Raw genomic sequence first — 18,131 nt, 5'->3', positions numbered from 1 at the left:
ATGCAAAGAAACGTATTATCTGTACTGCAATTTTGTGGACGTGAACAGGAAACAGTATTTTTTCAGTAAAGTTTGAATGTTATCTCATTTCCTGACGCATTTTTAGCACAATCTTTCTCAAACAAGGAAGACACGAGAGCCAATCAGGAACTTGTGGTATGAGGGTAGGAGGAAATTAATAAAATCATTTGTAAACAAGTATTATGAAAGTTTACTGTTTAATGCTCATATATGGAATGTGTGTCAACAACAAAGCGTGGAATTTGATTGCTTGAAACTATTGCCATGACCTTTATGTTATTTACACTCACATTTATGATATTGTAGCATATACCTGCTATATTTACAGGAAGTCAATAAATTATTCAAATAAACCAATGCCAGGCAGTTAAGTCATATTACACCTAAAGCTTTTGGATTTTATAAATTGGTTTATTCATTCAAGAATATCATTTGCTTGTCCCATTACTGGGTTGATTGTTTTAAATCTGGTCGTATTCAGCTAGTGAATGCCCTAGAATCATAATCCAATATAGGATAGACACGAATAGAGGAACGGTCGATGTTATCATTAGAGATACTCCAACTGACTGAGAGCGTCAGGCCACGATTTCAAACGCATTACACGATTAATAAACTCGTCAAAGCTGATATTTGCATAAAGGGGAATACTGTTGTTTTTATGTCACTGTGAACAGCATACTATTTGAAAGCTTAAGCCACTAAGGTAAATTTGCTTGTATATGCCCCTTTAAATAGGTAATAAGACACACGTTACTAATTTCCTCTCAAATTGCAGCATTTGTTTATTATTCCCTAGATATTATGAATCATGCATGGTACTGGAGTATTATATAGGATTTATAAAATGCACTAATATATAATATCAAATTAATTGTTCTGGGACTCGTTCCGTCGGAAAAACGATGTGTTGTAAATGCATCCACAAAATATACACAAAATGAAATCATTATTATGCTTCGATCTTCTTTCAACTTTGAATTATTACACCGCTCAATATGATGATTTATATACTTCAATAAAAACGTCAAAGTTTACATAAAACATCACGGCTAGGGACGTGTATTTTTGTTTTGTTTGTGTGCTTTACCTGTTTATTTAGAACAGTTAATGTATATAATGTTACGAACATTGAGGGCAAATTTAAATTGACACTTCTTATCGCTGCTAATGAATCAAAGACTGATTTTGTAATACACACCGCTCTTTTATAATAGCTGTTAGGGTCCTCTTGACATTGTCAGATATTCGGCGCAATAAGGTGATAGAAAAGTGGTTTTGGATTTAAAGTGCGTCAAAATATAGCCATGATTTTTTTCGAATGTTTATGCGAAAAGTAGAAGCGATTGTAAAACATTACAATTTCGGAGAGATAGGTGCGGTAAATCCAACCAATGTTCCAATTTTGGATGGCCTAATGTTCTTTTTTTTTTAATTTTCAGTGTGCTCATTATTGGATTATAAAATTAAAAGGCCAAAAGGAATAAGGCTTTTTGAAAAGCGTGTACCTCTAATCGGAGTCATAACTTGTTTTCCATACATGTGTGATCAACTCTTTCTTTTACATTTCAGCAATAGTTGTCCTGGTAAACCCATCCTTGCAGGCTGGAATACTTTTTGTTTTCAACGAAACATCATCGTTCTCAGAGCAGCATTCCGTTTTTATCATGGACACCAACCCCTACATATTTCCCGATCTTGGCGTTTTTACACATCTTGCATCGTCAACTATTCTCGACAGCGTATTTTATCTTCTTCCAATTTTTATACCGAACACCCACGAAGGAACTAAACGTGATACAGATAATAGAAATACCAGTATATCCCCAGGGCGTAGGATACGTGCTGTAGTTGACACAACGATTACTGAAACCAACTTTATATACGACGCGGTGCTCTTCATAGACAAAATTCTTCACGGCAGTGATAATGTGAATTTCCATGATATTATTCAGTTTGCTGCGGGACAAACGTTTCAATTATTCTCAGGAGAAATACATACAGACCAAAACAGCAGAATAATGTTTGATTTCGGGCTATATGACCTATATGCTGATACCATGGAAACAAAAAAACTTCAAGAGATTACGCAATTACCAGAAGGAGGATGGAAACTAGTTGGAAAAGCTGAGGTTAGAAACATATATATATATATATATATATATATATATATATATATATATATATATATATATGCCAGTAGTATAAATAATAAATGCAAACTACGGGGACATGACAGAACTTCATTTAGTTTGATTTAGGAGAGATTTGACAGAAACAAATACGGGTGGTGACTCCTTATCACAATTTGCTCGTATGTGCTCTTTTGTCAAATTTGTAGTGTTCAATGTCAAAAGCATTTTTGTATTAATTTAATTATTTAATCCCTACGAAAACTCGTTTATTGGCAATATTTTCAAACCCTTTGCCCACGTCTCTTTAAGTTTTGATACAGGGAAATATCCAACACCTCCAGGGACTCCTCTTCACAACTTCTTTTTCCGTTTTGCGATTTAAAATTTTAGAATTTCAAAATTTCAATTTCAAAAGTTCCCCTGGTAGGGATCAAACCAACAACGTATTGTCTGGGAGGTGGACATCCAAGGTACTATACCACCCCAACAACGTTTTTCGTTGAATGATTTTCTTTTAGCCTTTCTGCCGCAACGATATTTTGTCTATCAGTCCTGTGCATTTAAACAATCGCATACTTAAATGTCTGGCTTCTACCTTTAACTGTTATTATTAATAATATTTGTAATAACGTTTCTTAAAACTTTTTTATAACCGATTTCAGTTAAGGTTCATGCCTGGAAGCGTATATATTCCTTTTCAAGGCATATTAAGATATCTCATGTACTTTATTGGAAGTGTTCACAACGTTAAAAAAACATTTCTGTTTTTTTTATAAGTCATTATTTTAAACTGGTTTATATCCTTAAGGAGACTTAACGGTTATGAAATGATGATATTTAACTCAGAGAAAGAAAAATCTCTACCACAAGAGGCAAGATAGAAATATTTCACCTTTAGCTAGCTCAATTTCGCTATCGATGTTGGATATCAATTATATTTTCAATAAGGGTACACCAATTATTTTGACATCAACCAATACCTTTTCTTTATATGGCATTAGTTTGTGTGTTTCTTCTACGATATAAGTTTTTATTCGTTTCGTATTTAACACTTATTTCGTAACAATTGCCTATACTTCAGAAATGTTTACTCCCTTTTCAAGTAATTGCTCCTTTTCCGCGATCTAGACGTTCATTGTGTTATTCAATAACTATCGCCATTATAGTTATTTATATCGAGAGGTGGTATTGCGCATGGGACATGGTAGTTTACCGCCAAACCAGCAATGGTAACAACTTTGATCAACATAAATGGGATATTTATATTTCTAAGTAACATGTCTACACTTCTTCACAACTGTAGCTTTGTTAGTGTTATTGTGCTGTGAATTCAAAGTCCGTTGTTAAACCCATGGTCGGAGTACGAAACTTGAACGCATTCATTTTGTAATGGGTTTATAAAAATTAGTATCAAATCCGGTATCTAGACGAAATAAAGGGCAGCTATGGGCTTATCAGCAGACAAAAATTATAGAATTTTTTTTATCTCAAGTTCTAATCAAGCTGTATGTTTTGTTTATATATTTTACGCACATGAGCTTAATGCGATTTAAAACATTGACTTAATTACAATATTTTTTCGAAACTTTCGACTATTTATTAATATTCGCAAATGAATAAAACTGTGACAAAACTGTTATAAAAGCGGAGTTTTTAAACTGGAAAACAAACTTTTGTCATTAAAATGAAAGTATTACCGTTAAACATAATCGGTTTAAAATGACACGACATATGGTGAGCTAAGAAAACTTCTGACAAGATAAAGGTTTCAATGGAATCTGTCGCGAGCTTTCCTGATCATTAATGTGTATCCATGGTCATTTTCATAGTCTACTTCAAAATATACGGGTGAAAGAATATAAATATTGATATAAATATTTATATATTATGCGTTTGTTTCTTATTATTTAATCGTCTGAGAAGTGCAATACTTAACTTAGGAAAATGACTTTGTTAGGATATGACAGAATATGACATAAGGTATTTTATCAATACCGACCCGTGTCATAATATGAAATGTATTGAAGTTGAGGCAGATGTGATTAAACGTGCATTTACAAATAATGCTTTTACTCTAAATAAAGTGACATTAAATTATCTTAATGTCAAAACGACTCTCTATTAATGGAGAATTCAAACTCCAAGTATGTTGTTTATTGGTAAGAACATCTACGTTTTAGATTGATTTGTGTCTGCTCCGGTATTTTATTTTACAGACTATCTTCATATGACCGAAAGTAATACATTGCATAGTTGCATATGAGATTATAGATGACGCACATTTGCTGCAATGTTAGTGAGCGAAATACGATAACAAAAGGTTTACTCTTTGTAAGTTATGTAAAAGTTTTTCGAAAAAAAAAAGAATGAAGAGAGATATTTTCCTGCGAAGAAAGTCACGAGTTATGGTTTCGATAAACGTCGTTATGTTTGCCTACAGATGAGGCATAAACGTTATAAAACCAAATGTCACCTGCTACTACGTATATATGACCCTTTGTGCCGGCTTTAAGTCAATTATATACATGCTCTTCAATGCACACTTCCCTACTAATTTGTTCATTACTTGAATAAATCAGGCTATTTGCTCAAGGGAAAACACTCGACCGTCTTATAACATATAATTATATTCATAACTATTTTTATCACCATGTAACAGACAATTTCAAGCAATGTGCAAACACATCGCCCTTTTTGGAACGCCACTCTTTCAATGTTAATTTATTAGACCCTTCAATTCGTTTTTCATCATTTCAGTCAAAGAATAATTTTATAATTATAAACAGTGAACATTTTCAAAATTACTGTCGGCGAATAGTATCAGCATAATATAACAGTTAGTGAACATTTTCACTATGACATTACTTTCAGTAGTTTCCATAACATCATTGTTAGTAATTAGTTCCACAATTGGCGTCACTGAATATCTTCTGCCCCAGTTAGTGAATTTTGTTCCCGCTACAGTCAGTATTTTTTTCACCATAATTGTCAATTAAACTTTCACAATTACAAAATTGTCACATTCAGTGTACAGTTTTACCATTTATGTCCAATTCATGTTAAATTTAAGGTTAGGTCACATGTTCTACACATCGAAACATGATGCAAAACCCATTTCTCGCTCTAAAATCCACGCCTGGTCAAAGGTCAAAATTTTCTGATACAACATGACGGTTTTTTATTAATATATTCGCTTGAAAGTGTGGTAAACGGTACTATAGACGTTTCTAAGGGTAACAGTCATAATAATTTTAAATCTGTTCACTCTTTCTGTCAGGAGTTTGATTGGAGATATTGTTATTGTTCTGACCTTACAGTTTTTATTATCTCATTTTTTTTTCAAATATCATGCATAGTGTTTGATTTCAAAATAATTTCACATAAATTCCAAATTTTCAATCTGATCAAGGAACAGTATTGTTTATTACATTGTCTATTTCAATTTTCAAACAATAAAGTACAATTTATAAGTTTTTGACGTACATACTAGCTTAGTCTCAAGCCTCAATCCTACTGTACTATGTTTGTTACGTTCCTTCTAAAACTGATTTAGGTTGCTATATTTTGAAAGAAATGCCGGTAACATTAATGGTAATTGACTGAATAACAATTTTAATCAGATGGCTGCGATAGTTATTTAATAATATAATATATTCTTAAAAGCAACAAAAATCTTCTTAAATTTGACATTGCAAAGTAAGATTATTATAAGGAGCAAAATGCTATCAAACCGTCCCGCAATAGAGCCATCAACAAATATTTGACATTGTTTTGACACTAATTCGTTGTTGTTGTTTTTTGCCGAATGCATGGCACTGACATTTAGCTCAATAGAACATAATTAAGTTGAATACTGATTTTTTTTCCGATTAATCGCACATTTGAAATTAAATCTTTATCTGTACGAAGGAATGAAAAACCAACAGAGATAATATTCACATTTATAAACCTAAAGTGATATGCTAGTGGTAATGCAAAATGACGGAAACAAAACGGGTTTTAGATCTCTACCGCTATCGTTTTATTAATCAAGCATCGCCGTAAGCGCGTTATTCCACTAGCTTTATATTAGTTTCTGATTAGCACGTAATTAATCAAATGTAAAACCCATGGGATAGAGTTTGTTGTTTACGTGGACCGACTGTGTCAAAAAAGGCTAACAACAGCTTAATCATTAGAAAAGGCGTATTTTATTGTTAACCATGCTATGAAACTCAAAAATGGTGTTTAAATGGCGTTTAACATCGACTTAAAGAATAACTGATTATAATTGTATCATCAATAAAAACGATGAAGGTTTCTTTCTTATTGGAGATGGTTTCTTATTGAATAAAATATAATAAGGTGTTATTTATGATTAAATTGCTTATCTTTACATGATCCTTTTTAGGTGAGATGGCCCAACGGGCAGGTTCTCTCCCCGGATGGTTGCTTCCTACTGGCCACGTGTAACGAAGTATCACGTGGTCTCGACGCCCTCTACATACTCGCTATAGCGATTTCTGTTCTCTTTGTTGCAGGGATAACAACGGCGATTATTATTGTTGTATGGTAAGAACTGTCAAGAGTTACAATCGTATATATATAGAGATTTGTTAGGCCTTAAAAATATATGAACGTGTGCATTAGTAATTCACGTAATGTTAATTCCTGGACATAAGCAACATTGATACCGTCTCAGTAAGTTCTGTATTTAGTTCACTTCGTTGTATCCTTTTGTTTCAATCCATCATTACCCAAAAGTGTTAGTTGGAGAAAGATCAAAAGTCAGAAAAAGTTGAACGTTTAAGAAATATGATATAAAGCTGCAATGTTGCATTCCCGTGGTAGATGCAGCTTTTTGAAGTTTTGTTCCCGGTCTATTGGGTCTAAGGGTGTATCAATTTATCTGGTGCTGGAGAACGCTGTTGCAGTGTATGTGCATCTGCTTTATTTGAAGTCTCAGTCAAACCGACGCTGCGTTTTGAATGATGTGGGTATAGCGTCATAGGGATATTGTTCCCAAATGTTATTAGCGACACATCAAACAATATCGTATGATTGTACGTAAGCATCAACGCAATCGTTGGACGCAATGGGTAATAAAAATGCCTGGATAATATCTCCGAAAAGACGATAAAACGAATCTCCCAATTTATTTATATAATGGGTTTACGTGTAGTTGAAAACACATATAGGATAATTAAAACAAGTCGCGAAGTGAGTAAATCAATTATAAACTCTGTTTAGAGGCATAAGTGGCATAAAGCAAGGACACTCAACTAGAAACACAAAGCTTAACGTAGAAACACCATAAACAAACGTACAAACACCTCAAATAGACCCCACATTGCATGTCAAACTACAGTTTAACCTCTTGGGCCCAACACCACACATATTGCAAAAAACGTCTTATCCTTTAAGCAAGTGTAATTCTATTTAATGGTTATTTTTACTTTTTAGTTTCAATAGTGTTTCCGTTATATATCGTGAATAATTGAATGATGGGTTAGAAGACCTTTAGCGGAAATTTAGTGCTACAACTGCGACTCATACATTAAAAACAAAATACAAAATCACAAGTTTTGTCAATTTATTGCCTGTCTCTGGTTTCAATTCCTCTCAGAATTCAAGATTTCTAAGATCATAATTCTTTCAGAAGGTATAACAAATGTCTCTTTGAAAATGTGTTTCTCTTTGGAAATTAATATGAGAACAAGGGCACTAAAGCGGCATGGGAATGACGTTAAAACTAAATTTTACACATGTGTCCTTGTAAATTGGGTTTTACTTCAGAAACTAAATTTCCAGAAGCAGGGCACTAAATCGGCATGTGGCGACGTTAAACATTTATTTATATTTTGAAAATAAAGACAAAATGTATGATGTTTATGTTAGTTTTGCTGATAGTTATAAATTAATGAACCATATAGAATTGTTTAACATTCAGTATTACGCCGATTTTTGACATTCTTCTTTTAATATTACTTATTTGATAAACTACGAAAACCAACTCAGTGGCCAAAAGTTCAAACATAAATCCCGTTTAATGGCACAGGGTAGACGCCAAAGACATAGAACACAAAAAGAAAATTCACAAACAAGAAACATGAAACAACACCACAAAACTCCACAAACATCACAGTGCATATATACTGCATAAAAAACTACGTATGTTTATCAGATTGTTAGGTATCGCCTTGGAACGGCGTTGATTAGTTTTAGCAGTCAAATCTTTTTCCATCGAATCAAACATGCTATATTTTTTAATTTAACTACGCAGGTAGTAATTCCAATTTAGAAGTTAGGGGTTAGGAGTTTACTCGTTTGATTTTTTATGATTTATGCAGTACATTTTAATTGAAATTAATATGAACTAAATACAAATTACACATTTAATCACTACACTTATTTAACATTGTTATTTTTAATTGTACGAGGTACTAATGCTCCAGCGAAATGTTTCGATCTGAGTAGGGATATGAGATTAGTATGGATCTATTTTACAGGCGTAAGCTGGTCCACAGAGATATGTCCAAAGGGCAACACAAAGTTCTACTGTCCAGTGAGGATCTTGTGTTTCTGAGAAAGAGGGACGTTCAAAAGGGATCTAAGGTAATACTAAATGGATAGAGGACTGTCCCTAATATAATGTTGTTATTGATGTTGTTGGTGTTGTTGTTTTTTTCTGTTTTTGTCTTATTTCGTGTGCAATGCGTGTCAAAGTGTTACATGTTTCCAATGGGTTTGCTATATAACACGGAATATTGATAGGTTTTCGCTGCAGACAAAACAATGATGGAATATGGGGTTTCTTTAACAGTTTGAAAACAAACAGCTCTTAGCATATTGACGTTTACAAAAGTATGTAAATATTTTCCATTGTAATTAAATAGTTACCTGAAACTTAGAATGGTAGTTATTAGTAATGACAAGAGTCTCAGTAGTAACCGATATGCTACGTCGGTGTTAAGGTAATTGCAATACCATTGTGCGCTTACATAACGTCAAGTCAATTTAAACTACACGACAATCATATACGTTCGCCGTCTCTCGAAGGTTTAGAACAATATATATATTTGTTAAATGATCAATTGTTTGCCTGTTTGCAACGAGCAATATATAACTCTATCCTTTAATTGGATATTTAAAAAGTTTAAAGCGCGAACTTACAGTGTTGTGGTATCTTCTGTAACATATTAGATAATAAGTAAATATTTCATACATTCTCTTTTGTGTCTCATTGCGTAAAACACGGCACGTGTATACGATTAATACAATAAGGTTTCGTGCGATCATGAAACAGACAAGTATATTAATATCATCATTCTCCGAAATTATGCACATTCAATACCTGAACCTCCCATAAAATCATACAGTTACAAACATTGATGCAGTTACCCGGAGTCAAATTCAATTTGTGGCCTTAACAAAAATTGAACTGTTTATTTAAATGGTCTCAAATAGATACAAAGTAGTATTGTTAAATAACCGAAACCGCTTAACAACTTGGATGCCATGTTAGACGTTGTGTGAGGTATTCAATTATGTTAGCGTTTAAGTTTAACAGTTAAAATACAAAAGGTAGATGACACAATCACCATCTATTGTCATTATATTCTTAAATCTATGTTCTATATTTTCTTATATATGCATTTCTGCTCTGTTAGAATGAATCCGCCAAGTGGTGATGATAAAAATGGCTGTATATGTTGCACATGCATAGTTTTACCCTTTTTGTAAACATTTTGTAAAAAATAATAATATTCATTATTGTGATGTTTTGTTAGTATTAAATATTCACATTTCTGAAACTATGGCTATTGTGTGCGTTATACAGCTTCTGTTTTGTAAGGTTACCTACTGGGTTATTAATCTAGAACGGTTAAGCAGAACATGCTGAACAATCGCTTGAAAATGTAAATCGTCCGATAAAAAACCGAAACTCCGAGAGCAATCACTTTCCTGACGGGGATCCAAATTACGTTAGGTTTGACCGATAACCCTTTTGAGGCGACATACAAGGATGTAACAAGCATTGATCTAGCCTCCCAAATAATCTTCTTTGTAAGGTTCAATTCTGTAGAATAGTAAATATGATAGAGCCTGCATGATATGTGTATTGGAGTTTTTGAATAAGATATTTATACAGTCTTTATGACGTATTAATTTTGAAACTTCTTTGTTACCATTGTGTGTTCATTCTTATGATTTGTTACCTTTAAATGGGACGCAAGATGGCATAATTATAAATTTCATTAATGATACGTTTGAATCGTCACCAAAACAATGAGGCCTTAATTCCAACATTTGACCTAGTTGCAGACATTTTGAGATGTTACAAAATTTATGACCATAAGTGGGTGGGTTAGTTTGACTAAATTATATTGAGAATAGCATGTTGTTAAATGAGTAAACGCTATTATGAAGTAGGAATAAAACAGTAAATACGTATCAAATCACAAAGTACATAATCATTCGTGTGTTTTAAGCGAGTTCATGGACATGATTTTGATTTAATCTATGTAGCAGTTTAATCCGAAATAAATATCGATAAATATATAATGTATTTATATTTACTAATATGCATTAAGAGCAATAACATCATGTATTATGCTTGAATTTTCTAAAAACATTATCTAAATTAGAACATAACTGCAATTCGATCTTGACTTCGTTCGGACTGACCTAGATGCGTATTAACAAAACTGGAAAATAAATACAACACAACCAGCTCATTGATACAAAAAGTTCATGGTATATTTCCATCACATTTACAGCATATGGGAATATTGCCAACATCTTGAGCTTAGCTTAATCCTGTTATAAGGGATCTAAGATGTTTGGAGAAATACTGCAAGGTTGCATGTGTATTTTCCTGATCATTTTCAGCATTGGTTTTCCAGCATTTGGAAAACCTTTTGTTTCTTTTCTCGTAGTCATGGTTAACATTGAACTTTCGAAGAATGTTTGTAAGAGGTGATTTGTGTAATAATTTAATCCTTCCGACATTAATTAAACAATACTGGGGTCCGCCGCACGTGACAAAAAACACTTTTTTTTTCAAAGTTAAATGTCCAATTTGTATATGACTTATATCATTGGCTATCACGCAAAAAAATGAAACTACAGCATATATTTATATTGTAAGTATATGGTCCACATAATTATGTTTATATAAATCCTTATATTCCTACAGATACAGCGTTCATATCAATACCATTAACAATAACATCTTTAATTAAATTCATTTGAATCGTCTTTCTTTCCACAATAAACTTACACATTGCAAAGAAAACAACGAATCAATACATATAAGTTAATACAAACAGACATTTACAAGCATTAATTAAAAGTCATGCTTTCTTCAGCTAACGGTTTAGATATTTGAATAGATGATTGAATATTGTTACCTCCGATGTTTAATAGTTTGTGTTCTTTTTATAAACATACATTTTCAACAGTTTTATGCATTAAACTTGTATAGATAAACAACAAAAGTATATTAATAAAGGGGAAGATCAAAAATTTAAATATATTTAAAACTTTCTAATAATTTCATTTCAATTCAATAGTGTTTTTCTATTCTGTTCCCGTTTCAATTGTTAAGAAATAATAAGAACCGCAAATCTTTACACGCTCTGGAAAATAAAAGGGACAATCACAATGAATGTTTGTTTTTGATAATTATTACCAAAAAAATAACGTTTCAAAAAGAGGAAATGTATATAAAAGGATTGAATCTTATTTCACGTGCGTTCATGCAGTACGAACGTCCAGCCAATATTTTGCAAAATCACGGTGGAGCGTTCAAACTGCATGAAATATAAGAAACAATCCTAAAATGAGTGTGCGGAAATAAAACCCTTTTGTAAATCGTGTAAATAAAGCAGTACAGTTAAACAACAAGGCCGTACAGCATATAGGTTACATATACAATATGCGAACTTTTTTCTCTTCTACTAAGTCACTGTCTGTTTTATGATCTCCGAATTGCATTACATCGATTTTCTGAAATCGTAGAAAAACTTCATCTAGATCATTCATCCGAATGTCCCTCGTTGATAACTATTAAAAATATAACCAATTCCCAACAGTTTTATTACATGATGCTATCTTTTTTAATATATTTCGGAAACTGCTTCAAGTACACTTATATCGTTCTTAAATAGTTTTGGCTTCAAACAATAAGGCCAAATAAAGATATAAATCTTTGTTTCCATAAACGCCTAAAAAAGGTTTGGTCGATTGGTAGGCATAACTTTGTTACTATCTTTTTTAACCTGGATTCCGAACCGACATATATCAGGGTATATCACTATTGAAGATAATGATAGATAAAAAATGGCTAAACTTTATTTTTTTCACTAAAATTAAATGTTAGGAAATTACTTACAAAAATAATACCAAGGCAAAAAAGTGTGGGGTCGGGTTAAAGCGTTCCCGACAATCAGCGCATCAGTCCTTATTCTTTATAAAAACGTGTTATTGTTTTGTTTGGTTGTCTGCACAAGGTATTACAATTGGACTACATTATTATATCATCTGGCCTACTCTCATAAGACAGAACCTCCGATGTGCTGTGCTTGAAACAAAGTCCAGAGATTAACTACAAGAGGAATTATAATCTTATCCATTTACATGCCACAAACAATTTTAATGTTAGTTTGTCATGTTTTTACCCCAGAGTCATTACTCACACTGTAATTTCCGAATATCGGCATGAGTCCATTAATCAATGCTAAGCACAGTTGTCAGGGCGCGATCAATTTTGATTTAGTCTAGACGTTATATACGGTAGAGTAATAGAACCTATGGATGACTGAGACATAAGCCAATGATAACGAGAATTGATGTATAAGTTTCGGTTTCGCTATGAATTCCTCCCTTTCCATTTCTTAAATCAAGCTCATGTTTTAATACTTGTCCATGCCTAAGGTCAATACTGATGTTGCTATATCAACATGACAGAACTGAATGAATTTGGAGTTTGACAGCCGCTGGATACTTGACAACAAAGCAGGGAAAGAAGAATTATAGTAACTATACTCAAGAACTGATGCCTTGCAGACTTAAATACACCGTCAAGTTTCCGATCTCTGATCTTTACCCCGCCACTGACGTACTGACAGTAATGTCTAGCGGAAAACAGCAAGCGTCTTTAACATTGATGCAAAACACAAAGCTTCGAATTCTATTCCTATTTTACAATTGTGAAAGGATATTCCTTATTTATGTGAATTGCTCTTTGTTTCCAGCAAATGTGTTTTACAAATATGTACACTAACATCATTATACACAAAAAGACTAGTATATTAATGATATTGTTTTGTATTTTAGAATTTGCTTTTCTGAGCCTCGGTCGTATACTCATTTTAGCTGTTGTGTTTTGTCGTGTATCCCTTTTGAATCGTCACGCATACACTGTAAGCGAGGAACCAAATATTAAACGTTAGCCGCAAACACCTTTAGGTATTCTGAGGACAATTATATTAAAATGTTGTTATTAATTGTGGAAGAACGTGTATTTTGCATTATGTATTTGTTATGTTATCAGTGTTCTGTTGTTTACCTATAGAAATAATATAAAGGGCAATGCAATGTTTAAATCATGACTTGTATTAATCGCTTACTTGTTAAAACATCTATGCAACAACAATGAAAATGCTTTCGAATAAAACAATACTAAATATACCTTTACGTTTAGGTCAATGATGAAAACGCTTTCCATATTATCTCTTCGTTGAAAAAGGAAAAGTGTTGGGGTAGTTTCCGTGTCACAAAAACAGTTTAAGACATAACACTAAGTAAACCTCTAAGTAAGGGTTAAAAGCAAAACATATTTACAAATAATCTTCTATTTCCAGTTGATCAACGGAAGTATGATGGAGCGGCCGGATCTGCTTAAAGGGTCAGCAGGTGAGCGACACGCGACCAGCCGCTCTCTGGCCAGCCTTCATGAGTACGCCGACATAACTGAAACCGCCAGATATAATGTACGGTTGCTATGTTCTATATAATGTACGCCTGTAGCTATATATTATGTATTATTATACCTCACATAAATTTGTCCCTTCTTTGTATATATAAACTCGATCGGTCCGTATATCACGTTTTATAACGTCAGCGGTCCATATTATATTTTTTGGCCGGTCCGGACCTCGCCAAAAGCGTAATATGGACCGCTGACGTCATACAATTGGTAAGTGCGGCTTGCTATTTTCACAACGGCGAAAACTTATCGCAAGTAAACAGTATTAGCTTTGTTCAATAAAACACATTTAAATCGCTTCAAAAATATTGAATTGTAATAAAAAATGTATAATAAAAGAAATATAACACACCACTTCGGGTCATATGGCATTATAAGGACCGATTAGTCAGCCCCCGATGGTAAATGTACCTCGGCATTATAGATATACACTTTCGGTTACTGACTGGCCGGTCCTTATAATGTCATATGACCCTCAGTGGTGTGTTATATTTCTTAAATATACGCATGTAGCTATGTTCTATCAAATGCTCGATTGAATCTATGATTTACGTAATGTACGACTGTAACTATGTTTAATTATTATAACTGACGCTTGTAGCCATGATCTATATAATAAACGCATGAAGCGATGTTCTATAAATGTACGCCTGAAGCTATGTTTTATATAATGGACACCTGTAGCTATGTTATATGTAATTTTCGCCTATGGTTAAGCCTTTATAGATAGCATTCGAATTTTCTCAGCGTAGTAATAAAGTAATGGAAGAATGGGTATTTGTTGTATAGAATAATTAACGCCTATTTTCGTTATTTCAGGGGGATCTTGTTCATGTGAAGGAGCTCAAAACGAAGAACTTTGAAATTAAAAGTAAAGTTCTCCACGTGATTAAAACGGTAAGAAATACTGAACATATAGCTGATAAAACAATCAATCTCCTAGCTTGTAAGAAATTCTGATAACATATAGCTTTCATGGTGAATTTCCTTTCCGTCATGCAAGACATTATATAAAGCGTATACAATGAACAATCTTACTCTAACACCAAGTGGTAATATTGAATAAATATCACATAGTACGAGCATAGTGTTTTGTCATGTATGAAATACTCAATATATACATAGTTTATCCAACCAACATTCTCTTAACATGGGTCTTACGTCAAGTAAGAAGTTATGAATATATATACATTGTTTAATTATAAAGCAAACACTTTCTTTTCTATCAGCCAAGATTAATATAAATGTGTGTATTTCTTCAGTTACGGGACATAAGGCACGAGAACGTGAACGCAGTTGTCGGTTTCTATGACGACCCAAGTTGCCCATGTCTCATATCTGACTTCTGTCCGCGAGGAAGTCTAGAGGTATGACATCGTTCAGATTGGTAGTTAAGCTATCACTTGGATTATGTTCAAAATTAGATAGTAACATATATTTTAAGCATACAAGATGACTTTTGACCTTCAATGAATATACTTGATCGATAGAAATGGCGGTTTTACAACTGAACAGATGTCATAATTAGGCTCCGGCTCGCAAGACTCCGCACTTTTCTCAATGAGTTTTCATATCTATTGTTTTAAGTGTTCCTTTAACCATACTGTTGTATATCAACAAAATCTGAATCCTTTATTTTTGTCCCCCCGTAAGGTACAAAATTACTCCTCTAGCATATATCTAATCAATAGATGTGTGTAAAATTCTCGATTTGACTTCTAAAGTCACACTTGCATGTGACGGGGTCAATATCTATATGAAAAAAACGACATTAACAAGTCCAGTATTCGAAAATTTAAACGTTATAGAATGCAAGAATTATAGGATGCCCTCAGACTAATATAAACTCAATAAAAACATTAACAAAAAGGCCTTTATTTCTGTTGTCATGAAAAATTCCGAAATACAATGACATATATGCATGTATACTAAAAACACATAAGATTCGAAAATAGCAAATTTGCATGTACTTAATGTTTTGTGTAAAATAATCGGTTTGCCTATACGTGAAAAGATAATTCATAAGAAAAACACTTGATATTTTCTCTTAATTCATAAAAACGTTCTTAAATCTTTCTTTACACTTTTTATTATTTGACAGGAAATTACATCATGAAAATATCACAAATTATTACGTCATCTAACCGGGTGTGACCATAACATGTGTATAGTTTTATATCTGTCCGAATTTTGCTTGGTATGTTTTAAATCGCCAGTATAAACGTTGATTTATATTCCAGGATGTTCTCAATAACCATGATATCAAACTAGACTGGGACTTTAAAGTGTCGCTTCTCACGGATCTTATAAGGGTAAGCATCCAAATAATACAATGGAAACTAAAGGTCCCATCTCTAACAGCCAAACATTTTAAGTTGGTGTTGTTCTTGCTCTTCATCAATACGAAATTTGGGGAAGAGAAAAACAAAACGTTTGAAATCTTCATTTTGTAAGGTTAAAATGTTTGCAAGAAATTAGTATGTGTTTCTTGCTCCATGTTGATCAAGCTCATGCGAAAAACAACAAAAAACAGGCAACGTCCCAAGACGATACATATATTACATAAGCATTTAAATTCGTTATTAATTATATTTGTCGGGGTTAACGCGCCAAGAAACCGTCCGTGAAGACACTGGCCACACAAGTGTCCAAACATATATATTACTGAGAGCAATAAACCTATAAGTCTGACCACGGTGTCTGATGTCAGTTTTACACAATTAAAATTGATTCTTCGAAAGAAAAAGGTTCTTTGTTTCCTTCATAACAGTCATGCAAATGCATTTAAAGAATAGACTAGAAATATAGATCTTGAGCCGTATTTAAAACGCATGTAAGAAAACAATCTTAGTGAAAACGTTGTTTGCATCTTTGAATTTAAAGAAAAACTAGCATTGCTTTTATATGAAAATAGGTCATATTTAAAAGATCCGAACAATAAAGGCGTATGAATAAATTTGACGAAAACACAATGGTTTCAAAAATGTTTTTTGAATTACAAGTAATCGTATAAACGTTTTGTTATACAACTTGATCCATAAATTAGATTTCTTTTAGAAAAACAGGGACAAGAAAATCACACTATACCTTTACTTTAAGTTTTAAGTTTGCTATATAACTTAATTATAACTTAATATTAGAATGTTGTTATGTTAAAAATACGAAACCTTTACAAGTAATGATAATGTAAGACAACCATTATCCTACCGTCTTGAACCTACAATATAACATACGTACATATTTCATTTATTTCAGGGTGTTCGATACATTTATAATTCCTCTATACATTGGCATGGAAACCTGAAATGCAGAAATTGCCTCATAGATAGTCGATGGGTGCTAAAGGTCTCTGATTTCGGTGTACCGGTTTTATTTGGTGCTGCAAAACTTAATCCAGAATTCACAGACAGTGGTAAGTTATAAGTTGTGTATTATATTTACAATGTTTTTTTCTTTAACAGAAACATATCAGAACTAATTAAATCACATTTGCACAATAATGTTACATTTATATAAGTAATTTTTAAAAACTGTATTTTTTATTGTAACATAACAATTTGTTTTATTTAATTTCATTCATTCACCGACAGACACCCGATAAAGTGTTTTTATGGACATAATGATATTATGTCATTTTGGATGTAATTCCATACCTTCATACTGTAGTAAGAAATTTCTTAGAATAATTAGTTTGTGGTACTTTCGTTAAACTTAAGTCATTTTGTGAAGCCGATCTGAGTGAATTATGTTCTCTGTCTGCAACAAAAATAATCTCTGTCATGTAACAAGGGACCATTACATAGTTGCACAGTAAAAGTAATCCAATTAATTGTGATCCTTTGAGTTGTTGAGGAATTCTTTTTTGATTCCATTTTTTTTATTTAACAATGATCACTTTTACCCCAAATATGACACCAATAGTCAAATTGGATATATATAAGCATTGTAAAACTTTTTTTGTATGACGTTTCATCTCATCTGTGAGGTAAAACCGAAGCGAAATC

The 18,131-nt window shown here is 32.7% G+C and overlaps 1 protein-coding gene across 1 annotated transcript in view; it reads left to right on the top strand.

Moving 5' to 3' along the window:
- Nucleotides 1–6,601: 6,601 nt before the first annotated feature.
- LOC128220624 (retinal guanylyl cyclase 2-like) overlaps nt 6,602–18,131 on the top strand; it is a 30,709-nt gene continuing 19,179 nt past the window's right edge. The window contains 7 exon segments of the mRNA XM_052929095.1: nt 6,602–6,707; nt 8,645–8,750; nt 14,003–14,131; nt 14,947–15,024; nt 15,390–15,494; nt 16,368–16,439; nt 17,383–17,539. Of these exon segments, the coding sequence (XP_052785055.1) occupies nt 8,667–8,750; nt 14,003–14,131; nt 14,947–15,024; nt 15,390–15,494; nt 16,368–16,439; nt 17,383–17,539 (625 nt within the window). The 5' untranslated portion in view covers nt 6,602–6,707; nt 8,645–8,666.

This window comes from Mya arenaria, chromosome 15, assembly GCF_026914265.1.
Source record: "Mya arenaria isolate MELC-2E11 chromosome 15, ASM2691426v1".
Classification (NCBI taxonomy): Eukaryota; Metazoa; Mollusca; class Bivalvia; order Myida; family Myidae; genus Mya; species Mya arenaria.
This window is presented reverse-complemented; position numbering and strand designations above follow the sequence as displayed.